At 42.9% G+C, this 20126-nt stretch overlaps 1 protein-coding gene across 3 annotated transcripts; it reads right to left on the bottom strand.

Annotated features, from left to right (window-relative positions):
• LOC118395464 (clathrin light chain A-like) lies at positions 1 to 8177 on the bottom strand. Of its 3 annotated transcripts, XM_035789272.2 has the most exons (7): positions 7880 to 8177; positions 6761 to 6798; positions 6500 to 6617; positions 6095 to 6206; positions 4927 to 4980; positions 3538 to 3573; positions 1 to 2073 (listed from the first exon to the last, which is right to left on the bottom strand). In XM_035789272.2, the coding sequence occupies exons 1-7, from the start codon at positions 8070 to 8072 to the stop codon at positions 1902 to 1904; spliced, it is 723 nt and encodes a 240-aa protein (XP_035645165.1). In that variant the 5' UTR covers positions 8073 to 8177; the 3' UTR covers positions 1 to 1901. The 3 variants fall into 3 exon arrangements, with proteins under 3 accessions (XP_035645165.1, XP_035645166.1, XP_035645167.1); XM_035789273.2 differs by lacking the exon at positions 3538 to 3573 and having other exon boundaries at positions 7880 to 8174; XM_035789274.2 differs by lacking the exons at positions 3538 to 3573; positions 4927 to 4980 and having other exon boundaries at positions 7880 to 8170.
• Positions 8178 to 20126: the final 11949 nt, after the last annotated feature.

The following is a 20126-nucleotide window of genomic DNA, read 5'->3' as shown; positions in this document are numbered from 1 at the left end:
TTGAATTCATGTTTTACTGATATTGAAATCGATGGACAGTGAACATTAAAAGCAACACTTGGTGCTACAGTTCATCTTCAAACCACAATTCTACTCTGTTTATGACATTAACGTTTTGTATATTGCCTGTATATGTACACACATATAGAGTACATGATGTTTACCAGGGTTGGGGGCAATTCCATTTCAATTCAGGAAGTACACTGAAATTCCAATTCTCGTCAATGCTTTTCAACTATCGAAAATTTGATGTGGAATTGTGTACTTTCTGAATTAACTGGAATTTCAAATGGAATTGACCCCAACCTTGATGCTTACACACACATATAGATCACGTATATTTACCGGTGCTTGATTCGCGGTTTAAATGGGGAAAAAATGCATAGATTGAAATAGTCACAAATGCCACAAGCTGGTTCTAAAATGGTTTCCAACAACACACTTAATAAACAGAGTTTGGTCCTTAAAAGAATAGAAACAAAAAAGTATACTTATTTTGTTCTTTAATGATGACGGAAAGGAAGATGGAAGAGAGGAATATCATCAATCCATGTACAACAACGACCCCAGGTCAGGTAGGTGGGAAATGAACCCCAAGTCAGGTAGGTGGGTTGGGTAAGTGGGAAATTACCCCAGGTCAGGTAGGTGGGTTGGGTAAGTGGGAAATTACCCCAGGTCAGGTAGGTGGGTTGGGTAAGTGGGAAATTACCCCAGGTCAGGTAGGTGGGTTGGGTAAGTGGGAAATTACCCCAGGTCAGGTAGGTGGGTTGGGTAAGTGGGAAATTACCCCAGGTCAGGTAGGTGGGTTGGGTAAGTGGGAAATTACCCCAGGTCAGGTAGGTGGGTTGGGTAAGTGGGAAATTACCCCAGGTCAGGTAGGTGGGTTGGGTAAGTGGGAAATTACCCCAGGTCAGGTAGGTGGGTTGGGTAAGTGGGAAATTACCCCAGGTCAGGTAGGTGGGTTGGGTAAGTGGGAAATTACCCCAGGTCAGGTAGGTGGGTTGGGTAAGTGGGAAATTACCCCAGGTCAGGTAGGTGGGTTGGGAGGGAACGACCCCAGGTCAGGTAGGTGGGTTGGGAGGGAACGACCCCAGGTCAGGTAGGTGGGTTGGGAGGGAACGACCCCAGGTCAGGTAGGTGGGTTGGGAGGGAACGACCCCAGGTCAGGTAGGTGGGTTGGGAGGGAACGACCCCAGGTCAGGTAGGTGGGTTGGGAGGGAACGACCCCAGGTCAGGTAGGTGGGTTGGGAGGGAACGACCCCAGGTCAGGTAGGTGGGTTGGGAGGGAACGACCCCAGGTCAGGTAGGTGGGTTGGGAGGGAACGACCCCAGGTCAGGTAGGTGGGTTGGGAGGGAACGACCCCAGGTCAGGGTAGGTGGGTTGGGAGGGAACGACCCCAGGTCAGGGGAGGTGGGTTGGGAGGGAACGACCCCAGGTCAGGGTAGGTGGGTTGGGAGGGAACGACCCCAGGTCAGGGTAGGTGGGTTGGGAGGGAACGACCCCAGGTCAGGGTAGGTGGGTTGGGAGGGAACGACCCCAGGTCAGGTAGGAGGGTTGGGAGGGAACGACCCCAGGTCAGGTAGGAGGGTTGGGAGGGAACGACCCCAGGTCAGGCAGGTGGGATGATACATTTCCCTATGAGAGTTTGGTTGCAATCTGGGTCCAGAGAGGGTTAGCAAAGGGTAGAGATACAGCCGTCTCAATTCATTCCCTTCCCCTCAATGTTAACAGATCTGTAAGGTGAAAGCAACATGGTGGATTGTAAGAAGCTCCACCACTACACTGCTTATACAGTACGTATTCAGAGCCTTCAGATATTCAAACACTGAATGGTTAGAGCCCAGGGGGAGGGGTTAGGAACTGAATTGAGACGTCTAACAGAGAGAGAAGAGGGTTGGGGTTAGCGGACCAGAGGGGCCTGCTTGAGGGAGATGAGGACAGAGCGCATGCGGGACACGTCTTTGGCCTGCTTGCTGGACTTTGGGTTGAAGTCGCAGAGGCGCGCCACGCGCTCCCACTCGGTGCCCGGGTTGTTCTCGTCCATGTCCGACAGCATGGCCTCCTCGGCCGCTCTGCAAAGGCAACACAGGAGGGGAACAGAGCTTTAGAGAGGGAGGGATCAGGCCTGGGCCCCTGAGATCAGCAGAGCTTTACAGAGGGCCTTACTGCTTCCTGCTAACACACCACCTCCTCTGCAACACTTCAGGGATAGACATGGGGAATCCCCATAGAAATACATGCAGGTAGTTCAGATCGCTTCAGCATGACATAATTTAGTGAGTTGCCAATAACATTTTTTTTTTAAGGATTCATTATCAAAATGGTGCCATTTTAGCATGGCTTTTTAACCGTTTTAGTGAAGTCTGAATCTAAACCTTTGCTTGAGGAGGAAGTGTCGAGTAGACAGCAGCGGAGGCCCAACTACATTACAGTACATCCAAAAAGAAACATTCTCTGGGTGGCCACATCAAAAACAGATGAAGAGAAGAGAGTTGGATAAGAGCACATAGCATGCTCCCTATAACCCCGGTCATACAGCTAGTCAGTCACCTGCTTTTCCCTGTCAGTCTAACCAAGGGGTTTTGGACCGGCTATAAAAACACAGTTTGGTTGGTTAAAAATGCAGTTCCGCACAGAACTGGGCGGGGCGACGCCCCTAACTTGCCTTTTGGTTACGTTCAAATATTCTCTCAAGATCCCAAGTATAGTGTTAGGAATATGTTTCGCTTCATGTCCTTTATACTTGTGCTTGATGAGAGCGCTTCGTGGCAAAGTTAGTTTTTTTAACAACCCAAACCTGAGACTTTGCCATGCATTTGCATTTTTGCTGTGGTTGGAAAGCAGGTCATTTGCAATGCAGCAAATACATGTCACGATCGTCACTGATAACGTATCTTTACTCCCAATAACCAAACCCCAAAAAAAGGGAATCTAATTCCACTAGAAGGCGTACAATACAGAATACCCGAAATGAAATAAATTTAAAAATGGTACCGTGCCACAACCACAAGACATTCTGAAACGCAAGCCAGAGGACATAGCAAAACCCAAACCCACCCACTTCCACTGCCAAGGAGGAGTTAACCAAATGAAAAGAACCCCTCTAGAAACTGGAACACAAATACACACAGCAAAATGGGGATGAGAAGCCAATGAAAATTCACTGTCACAAACGAAACTACAGATACGCACAGGACCAGTGGACCAACGCATCACAGGAGGAGGGACACCCAGCATCTAAAATACATGGTAATTGGCAGTGGATTCGTACTCGTCTACAGCAGGGCTCTCCAATCCTGTTCCTGGAGAGCTACCCTCCTGCTGGTTGACTCCAACCCCAGTTGTACCTAACCCGATTCACCTTGCCACCGGCGAAGGATCAAAATCAGGTGCGCTAGATTAGGGTTGGAGAGCCCTGACGACAGTCTAGTCTAATTGTGCACTACTATTGAATATCGTTTTGCCATTTTTCTAGGCTAATTTACTTCTCCCTACTAGGATATTGTCTTAGTTTTTTTTTGTTTTTTTTACTTAACTGGTCTAGGCGGTAGCAAGGATGGTTAATGTGTGTGCTTAAAGGTGCATAGGAAAAGAAACAAGGAGAAACAGATCACAAGTCAGATATATAGAAATGAAAAGTAAATGAGCTTTATGCAGATGACAGAAGCCAGCATGCATTTTCCCAGAGAGAAAAAAAATGTAACTGTCATTTTCAGGGGGGTTTGTTGTTGGTGCTCTAAGAAGTGTGCTTAGCTTGCAGCCTTCATCTGCTCTGCCATTGGGTTGGTTGGCGTGAGGCAACAACACATGCCCTCTCTGCCTCTAGCTGTGGGTCTTTGCTGTGGCGGAGACGCCGGGTTATATACGGGAACGTTTGCTCTTCAGCGATCAAATTATTTTTTTAAAAAGGTGGCAGAGAGATACAAGGGCTGCAATACTAAGAGGGCGAAGGTAGGCAACAACAGTAGCGTGTCATTCTACTGTAGACAGTGGCTTTGCTCGTAGGTACTAAGAGTCTAAACAGATCACATTTACAGATGATTAAAACAGCGGTGGTATCAAAGGTTGCCTTCAGTTTAGAAATGCAGACGTACAAGCACCACCACCACAACAGTTGACGGTCTACATCCAGGGCTCTGCCGACAGCACCGGGCTATATAGGCTACTGAAAAATAGACTTCCAACTGTTGGATTATGTCTTAAGTCGCCTCCTTACGAGCCTTGGATTGTGCTAGCCGGAAAGGCTCATAGGAACAGGAGCTCATGTCCCGTTTCTGTGGGGTGCACCACCCTGGACAGGACGCTCGTCTATTGCAGGGCCTTACCACCACATGGCATCAACACGCAGCTGAGGTAGCTGAGGTTGCAGCTATACGGTTTTCAGCGATACATTTAGAGTAGTACATCCCCAAGTGACACACCTAACCAATGTTTCCTACACAGCGTAAAATTCTAGTTCTCCATGTACACATGTGAATAATACAGGTATAGATATACAGGGATCTAAGAATACAGAACATTTGCAAATGGCATGATAAAATGAAGGGACATATAGATGGATCATGGACGATGGAATTCAACAAAACCAAACTAAAACAAAATGGCCACTCGGTGTACTACACTACAGTTATGGGAACAGAATTTATATGGAAACTGGGCAATGGAGCATTAAGGCTGATGCAATTACATTCAGCCTACAAATATTCACTGCATACATATTATTTTTTTTAAAGACACCGGGTGGGTTTATATTCGTGAAAACAGTCACGCACACTCAAGATAAATAAGTCGACTTCTTTAAAAAATAACGTCAACACCAACAAAAAAATTGAAGGGGGAAGCCGAACGTAAAAATGTGTGTTAAAATGGAAGGGGCAGGCAATTGACGCGAAAAAAAAAGAAACCATGTTAGTTTAGCAACATACACATAACCAATCAGGTCAGAGAAGGGTTGTTTGTAGAAATCCTCATCCAGCACCCTGGAGACACAGGGGATGTCCCAGAGGAAAGCAGCAAGCAGGAGAGAGAGAGAGAGAGAGATCGGTAAAAAGGAGAACAAACGACAGAACAAACCCAGCCCAGAGCTCACACACACACACGCGTCCAAAATGGCACCCTATTCCCTACCTAGTGCACTACTTTTGACCAGAGCACGGGGAGACTACATGTGGAATAGGGTGCCATTTGGGACGCGAGTTACAAAGACAAGAAACAACATAACAGAGGCAGGTTAGAGGTAGCTAGACATTTGACAGAGACTGGAACATTGGCTGATATATTATTCAGAGCAGAGGGAGGGCTTGGGTTACAGACGCTCAAGTTAGTATAAAGTCTAGGTTCTCACTGTCTTGGACACTGTAAATCACTTGAAGAACGTTCCAAGTCCCTTATCCTAAGACTTATCAAACTGAAATAAATAAATAAATAAATAAATATATATATACTTTTGTTTTTAAACATCCTACATTTCTGTTTGCTGCTGGGGCTGTCCTTTTACCTTTCGATAGATATTAACACCAATTGAGATTATAATTCCTGATCTCAACCAGATATTTCAGAATATTCTGTGCTCAAATGTCTTGTAGTTCAAGGGTCAATTCTGGAATCTCGTCATTTTTGCAACAGCGTTTCACCTCTTAGCAACACCATGCATAACTTGGATTGCCGCTCCAGGTCATTATCAGAAATAAAATTAACCTGTGAATGAATATACATGATTATTATTCATTCCGGGAACATACTGTACTGATCTTTTCACTGTTCTACCATAGACTGCACACAGCTATCTTACGTCTTAGTTTAGGTCTATATGAACCTTGAAACACATAACAGGTAGTAGAGAACATAGAGGGACCAATAGCAACCATTGCAGCACAATAACTAACTATTCTGCACGGGCATTTCAGCAGGAGAGCATGTTATTTATACTCAAAATGGACAGGGTTTCCTTTCCACGGCTCCTGGAGAGAAAAAGTGAGTCAGTGGACAAAAAGGTTCCCTTGGAGTCCAGTGGGTTTTAGTCCTCCTGGCTCAACCTGGGGCTGTTTTTTTACATTGAAATACAAGGACTAGACTCTTTCTATGCATTTGTACCTGTTGTTCACTTTAGTCTTCTCCAGCTGCTCGTCCTGTCTAGTGTGCCACTCCTCCAGCTCTACCTTGGCTTTGTCCTTCCACTCAGACTCCTGCTTACGAGAGTTAGCGTCTGGGGAAGGGGAAATTAGGAAGAAGGAGGTCTAATGATTCACACAATACAGGCAATTCTCTTGAAAAGTAAGATCACAAAAAGAAACCAGGGGCGATTTCAACATCAGGGGTGAGTTAACCAGATTTTAGTGGCGTTTCAAAATGTGCTCAGTGTTTTTCTTGCATTGCAAGTCAGGGACATACAGTTTCCAATGGTTGTGGTGTTTAGCACTTTGGATTCCTTCTATTCTATTGTTATGCTGCATGCTGCTATGGTCCTCCAGCCAGGATATACCAGGGGCCTATCCTTACCTAGGACCTCGAGCCTCTCACTCTGCTCCTCCCTCCATTTACGCAGGCTCTCTGGCTCAGCCTGCAGCCGGTCGGCACTGGAGATGGCTGAGTATGCATCAGACGGGCCGTTGCTCTCCTAACAAACACATGGGTGGTGTTTAGTATTCATTCGGCTATGTTCAAACAAACATGCATGGTTAAGTAATTCTAATGTTTTCCTTGAGTCAATATAAATCACAATCTCCGCTGTATGACAAAATGGAAAACTTAAGATATTACCTCATGAATGTCCCCATTAACAGCACCATCCACTGCATCTGCAAAATAAATTAAGCATTTATCATGAACAAAGCCACATCGAAGACAAGGGAATGGCCTACATCATCAATTAACATGACAGAGCGGCTGTGCCTCAGACTTGTCTATGCGTCTTACATTCAGGAATAAGACAGATATAGGATGCTTGCATTTGCTTTCAAAACCACCACGACCCATCACAAATTAGCCAGCTTTCACAATGATCAAATTCAGATTATTTGTCATTGTAAATTTGATAAATACTAACGTTACACGTAGGTTTGTTCTAGTCTAGTGCATTGGTGCATAAACGCTTGGTTAGGCATTATCTTTACGATGAGCGATTCATTCATTGTAACTAGCTAGCTACTACATCCCTTCCTTAAAGAGTTGCATAACATGAAAATGTTTCGGACCAATGTAGCTAACTAATCGTTTAATAATCTCACTTCCTGAAGGCGACAGTTTTGTATGAAAGTCCAATGGTCATTGAGCCATATATCAAATTGCAGTAATGAAGTGGCCAGTATGTTGGTGCAGTGGGATCAATCAACGACAGGCTTACGTTAGCAAGCTAGCCAGGAAATAGACGTTATAACTAGCTAACCTGTCATTCAAAGACACGATATTTTCTGTTAGTTGATTCACGACACTTCACAAAACATCGATAAGTTAAATTGCGTGTAAATTAGCTAGCATATATACCTGTAATGTAGCTACTAACTAGCGCCGTTCGCGAATTTACAAAATGGGGTAACTAGCGTTACCTTGCGCATTACGAGATAGTTTCCCTAACATTTTAAAATAGATGGCCTGAAATATTGGATCCAGCCAGCTAAATTGACGTAACTTGTTTTTCTCACGATCTTTCATTCAAGTCCCCCGCAGACAGTCGATGCAAGTTAGCTAATTTAGGTAAGGTATCTCGTTGGCTGGCTAGTTTCCTAAGTAAGATGGCTAGCTTCAGCTAGCTAACTGTGTAACTGGCTAGCACATTGCTAGGTAATAATTGCCAATTTGCTAGGCTTTGACTCCACAAAATTATACGAACGAGCTAGCTACTGTAACTTGATACATTAAGAGTTCAGGGAACACAGTTACCGTTTGCATCGCCTGTCAGATTATTGTCTAGCGACGTTGGAACCTCTCCGCTGTCCAGGATGCTGAATCCTTCGTCGTTCTCAATCCCCGCGATCTCGCTTTCTTGCTGGGCCAAGAATGCGGCAGCGGGGTCTTCGTCCGTCCCATTGCCGGCCGCAGCCTGTGGTGCGCTGAGCATGTCAAAATCGTCCATATCTAGCTATTTGATGATGGTGGCTACCTCTCGATAACGTTACAGTATCTAACCGGGAATAGATCAGTGGATGAACTCGAGAGTTAAGGGAGGAGAGAATGAAAAAGCGGAAACGCTAGCAGGGCCAGTCAGAAACGAGGAATTGTTATTGACTGTGCTGTGCACCAACCACAAAAGGAATATGATTACACTTGATACGTAAGGGTCCCATGATCTACAGCGTGCGTTTGCCAATCTTGAATCTCAAGGGTACAATAGAATTAGGATTTAGAATATTAGTCGTTTAATTTATAGCCATCGATATGCAGGGTATGTGCATCATATTTTCTGCACTAAAAAAAATGAGTAAAGCAACGATTGGTTCAAAGAAAAACAAAATTATTTTAAGTGCAAAGACACATGAATTATACTGTGAACAATACTGGCTTGTCTTTAATCATAATTTTCAACTCTCCTGAGGTTAATCGAAGGTTTAGAGTCAATGGGATATGGGATGTCTCTGATATCTATACGCAATTTGATAGACTTCTAATTTCACTCAAGTGGTATATTTGATAATTGGTCTCTATTATAGCAGTGATGGGCCACTGTCGGCCTATACTGTATTACATTCCAAATGCATTTCTCAGTTAGTTACAGTGATCCACACCATCAGGTATCATATACTACTGACAGTATGTTTGTCCTATTATGCCAACTCTGTCACTCATTATCATGCCAACGATTTTTGCCTTGACAAAGACAGGAATAGAGTTGGCAGATCTGGGACCAGGCTCAGGGGCAGCTACCGAGAAGTGGGGCTGCCTTAATTGACATCCATGTCTTAGACGCCCGGGGAACAGTGAGTTACCTGCCTTGCTCAGGGGCAGGTTTTTACCTTGTCAGCTCGGGGATTCGATAGGCTGGTAGTCAGAGCCTGAAGCGAATCACAGCCAGCCACCAGAGAGAAGCAAATGTAACCACAGGACATGTGACAGAGTTGTGACAGAAAAGAGGGACCAGTTTAATGTTTTAAGTGGGATGCTGCAGTTTTGCACATTATTATTTATTTTTCATTTGATATGGTAAAATATTATATTATGCTGTTCAGATTATATTCATTTTGAATGGTTAGTTTTATATGAACTTTGTTTATATACACTGCTCAAAAAAATAAAGGGAACACTTAAACAACACAATGTAACTCCAAGTCAATCACACTTCTGTGAAATCAAACTGGCCACTTAGGAAGCAACACTGATTGACAATACATTTCACATGCTGTTGTGCAAATGGAATAGACAACAGGTGGAAATTATGGGCAATTAGCAAGACACCCCCAATAAAGGAGTGGTTCTATAGGGGGTGACCACAGACACTTCTCAGTTCCTATGCTTCCTGGCTGATGTTTTGGTCACTTTTGAATGCTGGCGGTGCTTTCACTCTAGTGGTAGCATGAGACAGAGTCTACAACCCACACAAGTGGCTCAGGTAGTGCAGCTCATCCAGGATGGAACATCAATGCGAGCTGTGGCAAGAAGGTTTGCTATGTCTGTCAGCATAGTGTCCAGAGCATGGAGGCGCTACCAGGAGACAGGCCAGTACATCAGAAGATGTGGAGGAGGCCATAGGAGGGCAACAACCCAGCAGCAGGACCGCTACCTCCGCCTTTGTGTAATGAGGAGCAGGAGGAGCACTGGCAGAGCCCTGCAAAATGACCTCCAGCAGGCCACAAATGTGCATGTGTCTGCTCAAACGGTCAGAAACAGACTCCATGAGGGTGGTATAAGGGCCCGACATCCACAGGTGTGGGTTGTGCTTACAGCCCAACACCGAGCAGGATGTTTGGCATTTGCCAGAGAACACCAAGATTGGCAAATTCGCCACTGGAGCCCTGTGCTCTTCACAGATGAAAGCAGGTTCACACTGAGCACATGTGACAGACGTGACAGAGTCTGGAGACGCCGTGGAGAACGTTCCGCTGCCTGCAACATCCTCCAGCATGACCGGTTTGGCGATGGGTCAGTCATGGTGTGGGGTGGCATTTCTTTGGGGGGCCGCACAGCCCTCCATGTGCTCGCCAGAGGTAGCCTGACTGCCATTAGGTACCAAGATGAGATCCTCAGACCCCTTGTGAGACCATATGCTGGTGCGGTTGGCCCTGGGTTCCTCCTAATGCAAGACAATGCTAGACCTCATGTGGCTGGAGTGTGTCAGCAGTTCCTGCAAGAGGAAGGCATTGACGCTATGGACTGGCCCTCCCATTCCCCAGACCTGAATCCAATTGAGCACATCTGGGACATCATGTCTCGCTCCTTCCACCATCCACCACAGACTGTCCAGGAGTTGGTGGATGCTTTAGTCCAGGTCTGGGAGGAGATCCCTCAGGAGACCATCCGCCACCTCATCAGGAGCATGCCCAGGTGTTGTAGGGAGGTCATACAGGCACGTGGAGGCCACACACACTACTGAGCCTCATTTTGACTTGTTTTAAGGACATTACATCAATGTTGGATCAGCCTGTAGTGTGGTTTTCCACTTTAATTTTGAGTGTGAGTCCAAATCCAGACCTCCATGGGTTGATACATTTGATGTCCATTGCTAATTTTTGTGTGATTTTGATGTCAGCACATTCAACTATGTAAAGAAAAAAGTATTTAATTAATTCAGATCTAGGATGTGTTATTTTAGTGTTCCCTTTATTTTTTTGAGCAGTGTACATTAAAAAGTTAGACTTTAAATGCAAATGTTTAATAGCATTCTTTTTCATAACAAACCAATGCATTTTTAAATACATTGTGGTTCAGGCAGAATATGATTTCATTTAATAATTTGTTTAGAATTATTTTAACACCAATCGTAGTCAAACTATCGTAAACTGTTTGACTTGAAAAAATACAAAACGTTTTTTTTTTAAAGAGCCGTTTGGGTGCCAAAAGAGCCAGCTCTTTTTGGTGAGCTGAGCCGAACGAGCCGGTTTTGGCTGGGGTAGGTCGTCGTTGTAAATAAGAATTTGTTCTTAACTGACTTGCCTAGTGAAATAAAGGTTAAAAAACAAAAAAACAAAAACATATAGAGCAAGCTAGACCACTGTCCTCTTAGTACTGAATAACTTACTTGCGTACACATTTTCTTCATGTTTTCAGTGGTTGTGTCAGGGTTGTGTGGTGGTTCTTCATGCTTGCAGATTTCCCCTCCACCACTTATCAATATCTACAGCCTGCTCTGGCTTTTCCTGGAATGCAAGTCTTGGCTGGGCTCCAGTGCTAGTGGGCATGTACTAATGAGTTCTTGAAACCCGACCTAGCAAGATGTCAGCCCCCACAAATCGGTGTTCAGCCATCTTGGAGGCTGTCTGTAGTTCTTATTATAGCTCAGTGATAACATGTTCACTTCTTTCAACACATCCTCTGAGACGTCCTTTCCTGTCTCTGGAAACTTAGTGTGACTACCTCTATACCCATTTTTAAACTTCTCTTCTGTTTGCTTCGCTGTTTGTGCCCACCAGTCGGTGGATTGGGAGGCAGGAAGAGCCATATCACCAGAAAGCTCTCAGTCCTTGCCACCCTTTATTTACGGCTGACTGTATAGGTTCAATGAACTGGCAATGTCTCTCATTCCCATTATATTCCTAAATTGGAACCCAAGTTTATTCCCAGTAAGCAGTGACTCCTTCTAAAAACGACTTTCATTCCAAGTTGTGGGTTATATTGGGCTGCTTTTATAATGTATCCTTTCAGCACCAATCATCACTCACTAATTGTGTTCATTTTCTAGTCTGAATATCTTGATTCCTTCATTTATTTAGGAATATTTTGTGTATGCACAATATATTCTCGTCCGGTGGGAATCTGTGTGAGATACAATTACAGCCCCACAACCATACGCTGTCAAGTCCTAAATACTATCTCTATCCCCTCAGATTTAGTAACGGTTGCTCTATCCACCAGTTACTGACAGGATGTATCCAACTGTCACTCTCTCTCTCTCACACACACACACAGAGGATGTTCCCTAAATGGCCATATCGAAGATTTGGTTAAACTTTTGAAAACCTCACTCTCTACGGAAAACTCTCTGTTCCTTAAGTATGATATCTTACCAACAACTCCAAAGAAGACCAATATCTCAATATACCGTGGACATATTTATCATACAAAAGAGCCCAAACTCAAAGTGACGTTTCAAACGTGTACGCAACAGAGATGTCCAGCTGAATACATGCATTCAATACAGTGCCGTGTCCACTTACACCCACAGCTCTCACCCTCTCCGTTCCACAAAGATGAACTTCAGTACTTTTCCATCACCCAGGATTTCTTTGTGCATGTCACAGGATTTCTTATCAGAGGCCTTGAGTTGAGAGTACGCATTCCTACAGTCCACTAAATAATGACACCTCATACACAAAGAGCTTGAACCTAACACTACTTTCAACCCCTAAAGATATATAAAAACAGTCATACTAAGATGATATGCTATAAAAAGGTAAAGATATAAAATAGTAATATAAAACAGAATTTGACACTTTCTCGAAATAAATCATATTTTTTATAAACTGCGTTCAATGTGGGTCTTTTTTCCCAGTAAAAAACAACATCCTACTTATAAGATCATCTCCTTCACTAATTGTACATGTCTAAACTGTACATGAGAGAGAACTTGGTCTAACGGACGTCGTCTGATGAAGGATCGGACCAAAGCTCAGCGTGGTAAGTGTTCATGATTTTTGTGTTCATGATTTTTATTGAAACTGAACACTAGAACAAAAATAACAACGTATGAAACAGTCCTGTCATGTGCAGAACACTAAACAGAAAACAACTACCCACAAAACACAGGTGGGAAAAGGCTACCTAAGTATGGTTCCCAATCAGAGCCAACGATAGACAGCTGTTCCTAATTGAGAACCATACCCGGCCAAAACAAAGAAATACAAAACATAGAAAAATGAACATAGAATGCCCAACCACATCACATCCTGACCAAACCAAAATAGAGACATAAAAAGCTCTCTCAGGTCAGGGCGTTACAGTCTCACTGTACAATTTCCTTATTGAATATATTTGCTAATATTTGGGTCGCCCACAAAAAAGGTGCCTGTCCCAGATTTGTTTGTGCTCTTGCCAAAACAGATTGACTAAGGAAGATTCCATAAGGTGAACAGAAATAGACTATCACACAGACTACAAAAAACAGGCCCTAGCAGTCACTTTTTGCTTGACTGGTGAGGACACTGGCTTATCATTGGATAGGCTGACTTTAGGGATTTGTATAAAAGGGCAGACGATAAGCAATTTCTTCCTCGATCCACTGTGCGAGACTGCCTCTGAAAATCTCATCCTTAAAAGGAGTGTGATTAATTTGCCATAGGCTCTTAATCATTTACCAACCTAATTTATCACTTTTACTTTGAAAATTCGAGAATTCGAGCTTTGTCCTGGCAGGATGATTGGGGGTTCTAACCCCTGTTTTATTATTGCAGAAATTGGACAGAACCACCAGGGAGATATTGAAATCGCCAAGAAAATGACCAAGATGGCCAAGGTAATGGAAGCTAAATGAAGAGACATTGTAAGACTTTAAGGACTAGTTTCCTGGACGCAGATTAACCCTAGTTCTGGACAAAAAGCATGCTAAATGCAAAATTGAGTCTTTTCTTGTTGTCCAGGACTAGGCTTGATTTGTGTCAGAGAAACTGCCCTTAAGTGTGGCTTAAGCTTCAGTTTAATATAACAGGCTGGGCGACATCGGATAGAAAGGCACACATATACATGTATGAGTGTGGGGCAACTTAGTCATCCTGCATCCCTCCCATGTAAATCTTCCTTTAATAACCTCAAATCAAAAGGTAGAAATTGCAGGACTATGATCCTGATACTGTACTGCTGCTGTGCATGGATTTGCATAAATGGAAGTAGTGTGTGTGTGTGTGTGTGTGTGTGTGTGTGTGTGTGTGTGTGTGTGTGTGTGTGTGTGTGTGTGTGTGTGTGTGTGTGTGTGTGTGTGTGTGTTTGACGCTATTAATCATGTTGGCATCAATTTACAGGACTGCAGGGCAGACTGCGTCAAGTTTCAGAAGAGTGAGCTTGAGTACAAGTTCAACAAGCGTGCCCTGGAGCGTCCGTACAACTCCAAACATTCCTGGGGAAAGACATACGAAAGACATACGGTGACCACAAGCATCATCTGGAGTTCAGTCATGAACAGTATAGAGAGCTCCAGAAATATGGGGGTTGGAATCTTCTTCACCGCTTCTGGAATGGACGAGGTAAGAGGTTATTCCCTGATTAATGTCTATTGAATTAGTCCGCAGTGACTGTGTAGATATTCCGGATTTCAAGCAAAACATGCATGACTACCCCAACTGCTTTGCAACGTCTGTTAGGTGGCTGTGGACTTCCTGGATGAGCTTGATGAGCCCTTCTTCAAAGTTGCCTCATGCGATGCCAACAGTTTCCCCTATCTGGAACTGACTGCAAAAAAGGTCAGGGATTCAATTTAACACTGTTATGTATGTACTACATCTTTGCCACACGTTACCGTGGTAAAGGTCAAATGTTACCAATTATAATATACTCTGTGCAGTCAAAATGTGTAACGGTAACGTGTTGGCGCCACCCCTTGGGTTGTGCCGTGGCGGAGATCTTTGTGAGCTATACTCGGCCTTATCTCAGGATGGTAAGTTGGTGGTTGAAGATATCACAAATTTCTTGTTAACAAACTATAGTTTTGGAAAGTCGGTTAGGACATCTACTTTGTGCATGATGCAAGTAATTTTCCCAGCAATTGTTTACAGTGACATAATCTGTCTGTATCTCAATTCCAGTGGGTCAGAAGTTTACATACACTAAGTTGACTGTGCCTTTAAACAGCTTGGAAAATTCAAAAAAATGTCATGGCTGTAGAAGCTTCTGATAGGCTAATTGACATAATTTGAGTCAATTGGAGGAATACCTGTGGATGTATTTCAAGGCCTACCTTCAAACTCAATGCCTCTTTGCTTGACATCATGGGAAAATCAAATTAAATCAGCCAAGACCTCAGAAAAAAAATTGAAGACCTCCACAAATCTGGATCATCCTTGGGAGCAATTTCCAAACACCTGAAGGTACCACATTCATCTGTACAAACAATAGTACGCAAGTATATATACTATGGGACCACGCAGCCGTCATATCACTCAGGAAGGGGACGCGTTCTGTCTCCTAGAGAAGAATGCTCTTTGGTGCAAAAAGTGCAAATCAATCCCAGAATAGCAAAGGGCCTTGTGAAGATGCTGGAGGAAACAGTTACAAAAGTATCTATATCCACAGTTAAACAAGTCCTATATCGACATAACCTGAAAGGTCGCTCAGCAAGGAAGAAGCCATTGCTCCAAAACCGCCATAAAAAGCCAGTCTACAGTTTGCAACTGCACAATGGGGACATCATACTTTTTGGAGAAGTGTCCTCTGGTCTGATGAAACAAAAATATAACTATTTGGCCATAATGACCATCGTTATGTTTGGAGGAAAAAGGGGAAGGCTTGCAAGCCGAAGAACACCATCCCAACCGTGAAGCACAGGGGTGGCAGCATCATGTTGTGGGGGTGCTTTGCTGCAGGAGGGACTGGTGCACTTCACAAAATAGATGGCTTCATAAGGAATTCCTGACATCAGTCAGGAAATTAAAGCTTGGTCGCAAATGGTTCTTCCAAATGGACAATGACTTCCCAAGTTGTGGCAAAATGGCTTAAGGACAACTAAGTCAAGGTATTGGAGTGGCCATCACAAAGCCCTGACCTGAATCCCATAGAACATTAGTGGGCAGAACTGAAAAAGCATCTGCTCGCAAGGAGGCCAACAAACCTGACTCAGTTACACCATCTCTGTCAGGAGGAATGGGCCAAAATTCACCCAACTTATTGTGGGAAGCTTGTGGAAGGCTACCTGAAACGTTTGACCCAAGTTAAACAATTTAAAGGCAATGCTACCAATACTAATTGAGTGTATGCAAACTTCTGATCCACTGGGAATGTGATGAAATAAATAAAAGCTGAAATGAATAATTCTCTCTAATATTATTCTGACATTTCACATTCTTAAAATAAAGTGGTGATTCTAACTGACCTCAGACAGGGAATTTTTACTAGGAGTACATTTCAGGAATTGTGAAAACTGTTTAAATGTATTTGGCTAAGGTGTATGTAAACTTCCGACTTCAACTGTATATTTGTATATTCTGGGAGTGAAGGTCGGCGAGCCAGGGGGCATCTCTCCTGCATCACGCAACGTATGGTGGATGGCTACAACAACAAGGGCTGAGTCAACCAGGTGTGCGTTCGTTCAGCAGGACACAACGTTGTGGAACGTTCAGATAGAAAGATGCTATGTAAAACAAACATGTTAACATGCTGACTAGACCGGTGTTATGATATTGATGGTATGTCAGGACTGATCGTCTGTTTACATTTCTACCATTGTGGCTAGATGGAGTAGACCTACATCTTCATCTAGTGGTCGCGTCAGGGACAACAGTTGTTGACAACTTTAGTGTTGTAGCAACGCCTAACCCTAATCCTTTTCCTCACTTTAACTTCAGTCTCCTGACCTGTTATAACCTAACCTACTGTGTTGGTTCCCCTTAACCTGCCACGTTAATTCACCTAACCTGCCACGTTAATTATCATTACCTGCTATGTAAACAGACCATCAATCCCAACTGCAATCTGTATCACCAGGCCGCCATGTTTTGTGCGAGAGCGTTGCAAAATAAATGTACCCATTATTCAATTATTTAACTGCTCATGCGAGTCAACGGCGTCTGCATAGCCAGGCGCTAAAATAGAACTTGGTTCTATTTCAGAACCTTAACGCCTGCAAGTCCCCCGTCTCCATTATACTCATTGGTTTTCACGAGCATACGAACCCACGTGGGTGATTGACAGTTGAACGAGAAGAGATTAATCAAAGAACCCTATCTAAAAATTAATTAGGTTTCCCCTTTAATCTGTGGATTTATTGTCAGAGTAGAGAACATGATTTTGTATGATAAAAAATTCTGCAAAGATCCAGCAAAAAAAAGGGACCCTACATTTACAATAAACTATCAACCCAACGTTAATGTCCCAGGACAAATTAGCAAGCAATAGCTAGCTAGCTAAATATCCATGAATGTGTTGTGTGTTTTGACCTGTCCCCAAATTAATATACGTTAGTTGGTTTTGCTAATTTAACCTGCGTGTCATGAACTAAAGTCTGATGGGGATAGTCAAAATCAACATGTGTATGGTGTATGCACTTGAGGGGCTGGTTTGGGGAAGTTGTAACATGCGGACTCTACCGGCCACACGCCTGCATCCGCATGCTTATTTTGTTCATCCACATCAGATGCGATCATGATGTAACAGTATAACTTTAGACCGTCCCCTCGCCCATACCCGGGTGCGAACCAGGGACCGTCTGCACACATCAACAACAGTCACCCACGAAGCATCGTTACCCATCGCTTCACAAAAGCCGCGGCCCTTGCAGAGCAAGGGGAACTACTACTTCAAGGTCTCGGAGCAAGTGACGTCACCGATTGAAACGCTATTTAGCGCGTACCACCATTAACTAAGCTAGCTGTTTCACATCCGTTACACTCACCCCACTTTTGACCTCCTCCTTTTCCGCAGCAACAAGTGATCCGGGTCACGGCACCAATGTAACAGTATAACTTTAGACCGTCCCCTCGCCCATACCCGGGCGCGAACCAGGGACCCTCTGCACACATCAACAACAGTCACCCACGAAGCATCGTTACCCATCGCTCCACAAAAGGTCTCAGAGCAAGTGACGTCACCGATTGAAACGCTATTTAGCGCGTACCACCGCTAACTAAGCTAGCTCTTTCACATCCGTTACAATGACACTCAGGTCAACATCAAAGACAACTGTGAACAAACTATATTCATTTGTGGACAGGTTCGAAACACACATGAAACAATCATGGACATTTAGGTAGCTAGTTCTTGTTAGTTAGTTTGTCCTGGGAGATGAACATTGGGTTGTTATTGTACCTGCACATTGTCCTGTTTTTAGCTGGTTCTTTGTAGAATTTTGACCCGGAGTCATACAAAATCGTGTTTCTCTACTCCAGCGATAAATCCACAGATGAAAAGGGAAACCTAGTTAATCATCTTTAATTATTCTTTCCTCGTGTCTGTGAAGCATCCACGTGGGTTAGTATCTTTTTCCTTATATCCAATAAGGAGGCGACAGTCAACACATGTGCATCTCAAATAGAACAAAGTTCTATTTTAGCTCTTGGCTACACAGAGGCACGTTTACGCATGTGAGAGATGTGGGGGAAATGATTGAATAACATGTAAGTGTACAGTAATTTTGCATCGCTCGCAAATGCAATGCGGCCGGCAAGGTTAAATATGGTAAACAAAAACTTAAAATAAAATACATTTAAAAAATGTAAAACTATTTAGTAAACTGAAATAAAATAATTAAGAAAAACATTTTAAAAACTAAAGCTATACTGAAACTATCGTTTAAGCCCTTTTTAACTAATGGAGTTTTCGAACAATGATGCGCATAAACCCTGGATGACGAACAGGTGGCGCTGTATTGAAGCCACTGTGCAGCCATCTTGGTAATCCTCCTCAATTAAATGTTTTTATTTTGGAAGTCATATAAATGTATTTGTTAATGTGTACTTTAGTTGCATCATTCCCACGAAAAAACTGATGGTAATTTCCGTGTAACAATCAATATACTCCTGGCTGTCACCCAATAATATATTTTTCAGATGCAAAAATCGTTTTTTTGCTGTTGCAGCCGTTTTTTTATTAACCCTATTTGAAGGTGTTAGTGAATGACATATTTAACCTTAATACCTCTAGCTGAAAATGTTATTAGTTACATAATATTTACACTACATCACAAGCTTCATAGTGGACAATTGAAAAATGTTTGTGTGGCAGACTGTTGATCCCCATCCCTCTAAAACAGATGTTCATTTTGGTGTAACAAAATACACCTGGCTGTCATCCAAAAATGTGTTTTTCAGTTTCAAAATTCTACAATATTACATAAACATAACAAATGTTCCTTGACTTCATCCCCCCTGTCTTTCACTCAGATAAAGGTAAAGGTAGGCAACTTGATTCTTCTTACATCTACTACTAAAGTTTTTTTTAAAGCTTTGGATTGGTGTAAACTTGGGCAAGAGAGTTTCCTTCCACCATTATTATTGGACCAGTCTAGGCTATTATTCTTTTAGATCCAAGTCACGTCAAGATTGAGCTAGCCGAACATATGACCTGGCCCATCACGTTAGTATTACTGCCCCCATTGGAACGAAGTGGCATCCCGAAAAAACACAAACTATAGTCCTAGTAAACGTAAATGGCTCCTAGCATTCCACCCATAGGCTACTTTCTGTCCCTGAAACTAAAGCTGAAACGAAATAATACAAAAACGAAACCGAATAAAAACTAGTATATCAAGTCTGAAAACGACCTAAAACTCACCTTAATTTCAAATAAAAATCTAAAAATCGAATAAAAAAGATCTGTTTTATATTAAATGACAAAACTATAATAACCTTGGTGATTGGTGAGGTTTGCATGTTAGGAATCACGTCGGCTCTATTCATTGAATTTCTATCTGCAACGTTTGGATACTGAACATGGCACTGGGTGATGTATAGTCAGAAGCCAGTTTTTTATTTATACTTTTTTTTATAGGTAGAAACAAACAGATTAGATTAGAATATAGTAGACTTGACTGTCTATATAAGGTACATTTATTTATATACATGTGGTGGATGTTTACTTTTCTATATCAGAGGATGTGAAATAGAATTTTGTGTTAAAAAAGTAAAATACACTGTATACAAATAATTATTGACGTTTATACATCTTCTATAACAATAATAATGATAATATATATTTTTGAAAGTATTCATTACAATGTCTCACATTTGGACTCTTGAGAATCCTGAAATGACCTGTGAGTGAAGGGAGAACCTTTATTTTGAAACATGAGTGGAAAGGAAACCACGTGGATTCCGGATGTGCAACGTGTAAATTAGCTCGA

The sequence above is a fragment of the Oncorhynchus keta genome, chromosome 16 (assembly GCF_023373465.1).
Source record: "Oncorhynchus keta strain PuntledgeMale-10-30-2019 chromosome 16, Oket_V2, whole genome shotgun sequence".
Taxonomy (NCBI): domain Eukaryota; kingdom Metazoa; phylum Chordata; class Actinopteri; order Salmoniformes; family Salmonidae; genus Oncorhynchus; species Oncorhynchus keta.
This window is presented reverse-complemented; position numbering and strand designations above follow the sequence as displayed.

Bases quoted from the DNA above. Each gene is read 5' to 3' on its own strand.
- LOC118395464 (XM_035789272.2), bottom strand. From the start codon at position 8,072: ATGGACGATTTTGACATGCTCAGCGCACCACAGGCTGCGGCCGGCAAT. The intron at 4,981-6,094 runs GTACAAATGCAT...CTGTGTCTCCAG, and splicing joins AAGACTAAAGTGAACAACAG to GGTGCTGGATGAGGATTTCT. The intron at 2,074-3,537 runs GTTAAGTAAAAA...TTGCCTTTGCAG, and splicing joins CCTTGCTACCGCCTAGACCA to AGCGGCCGAGGAGGCCATGC.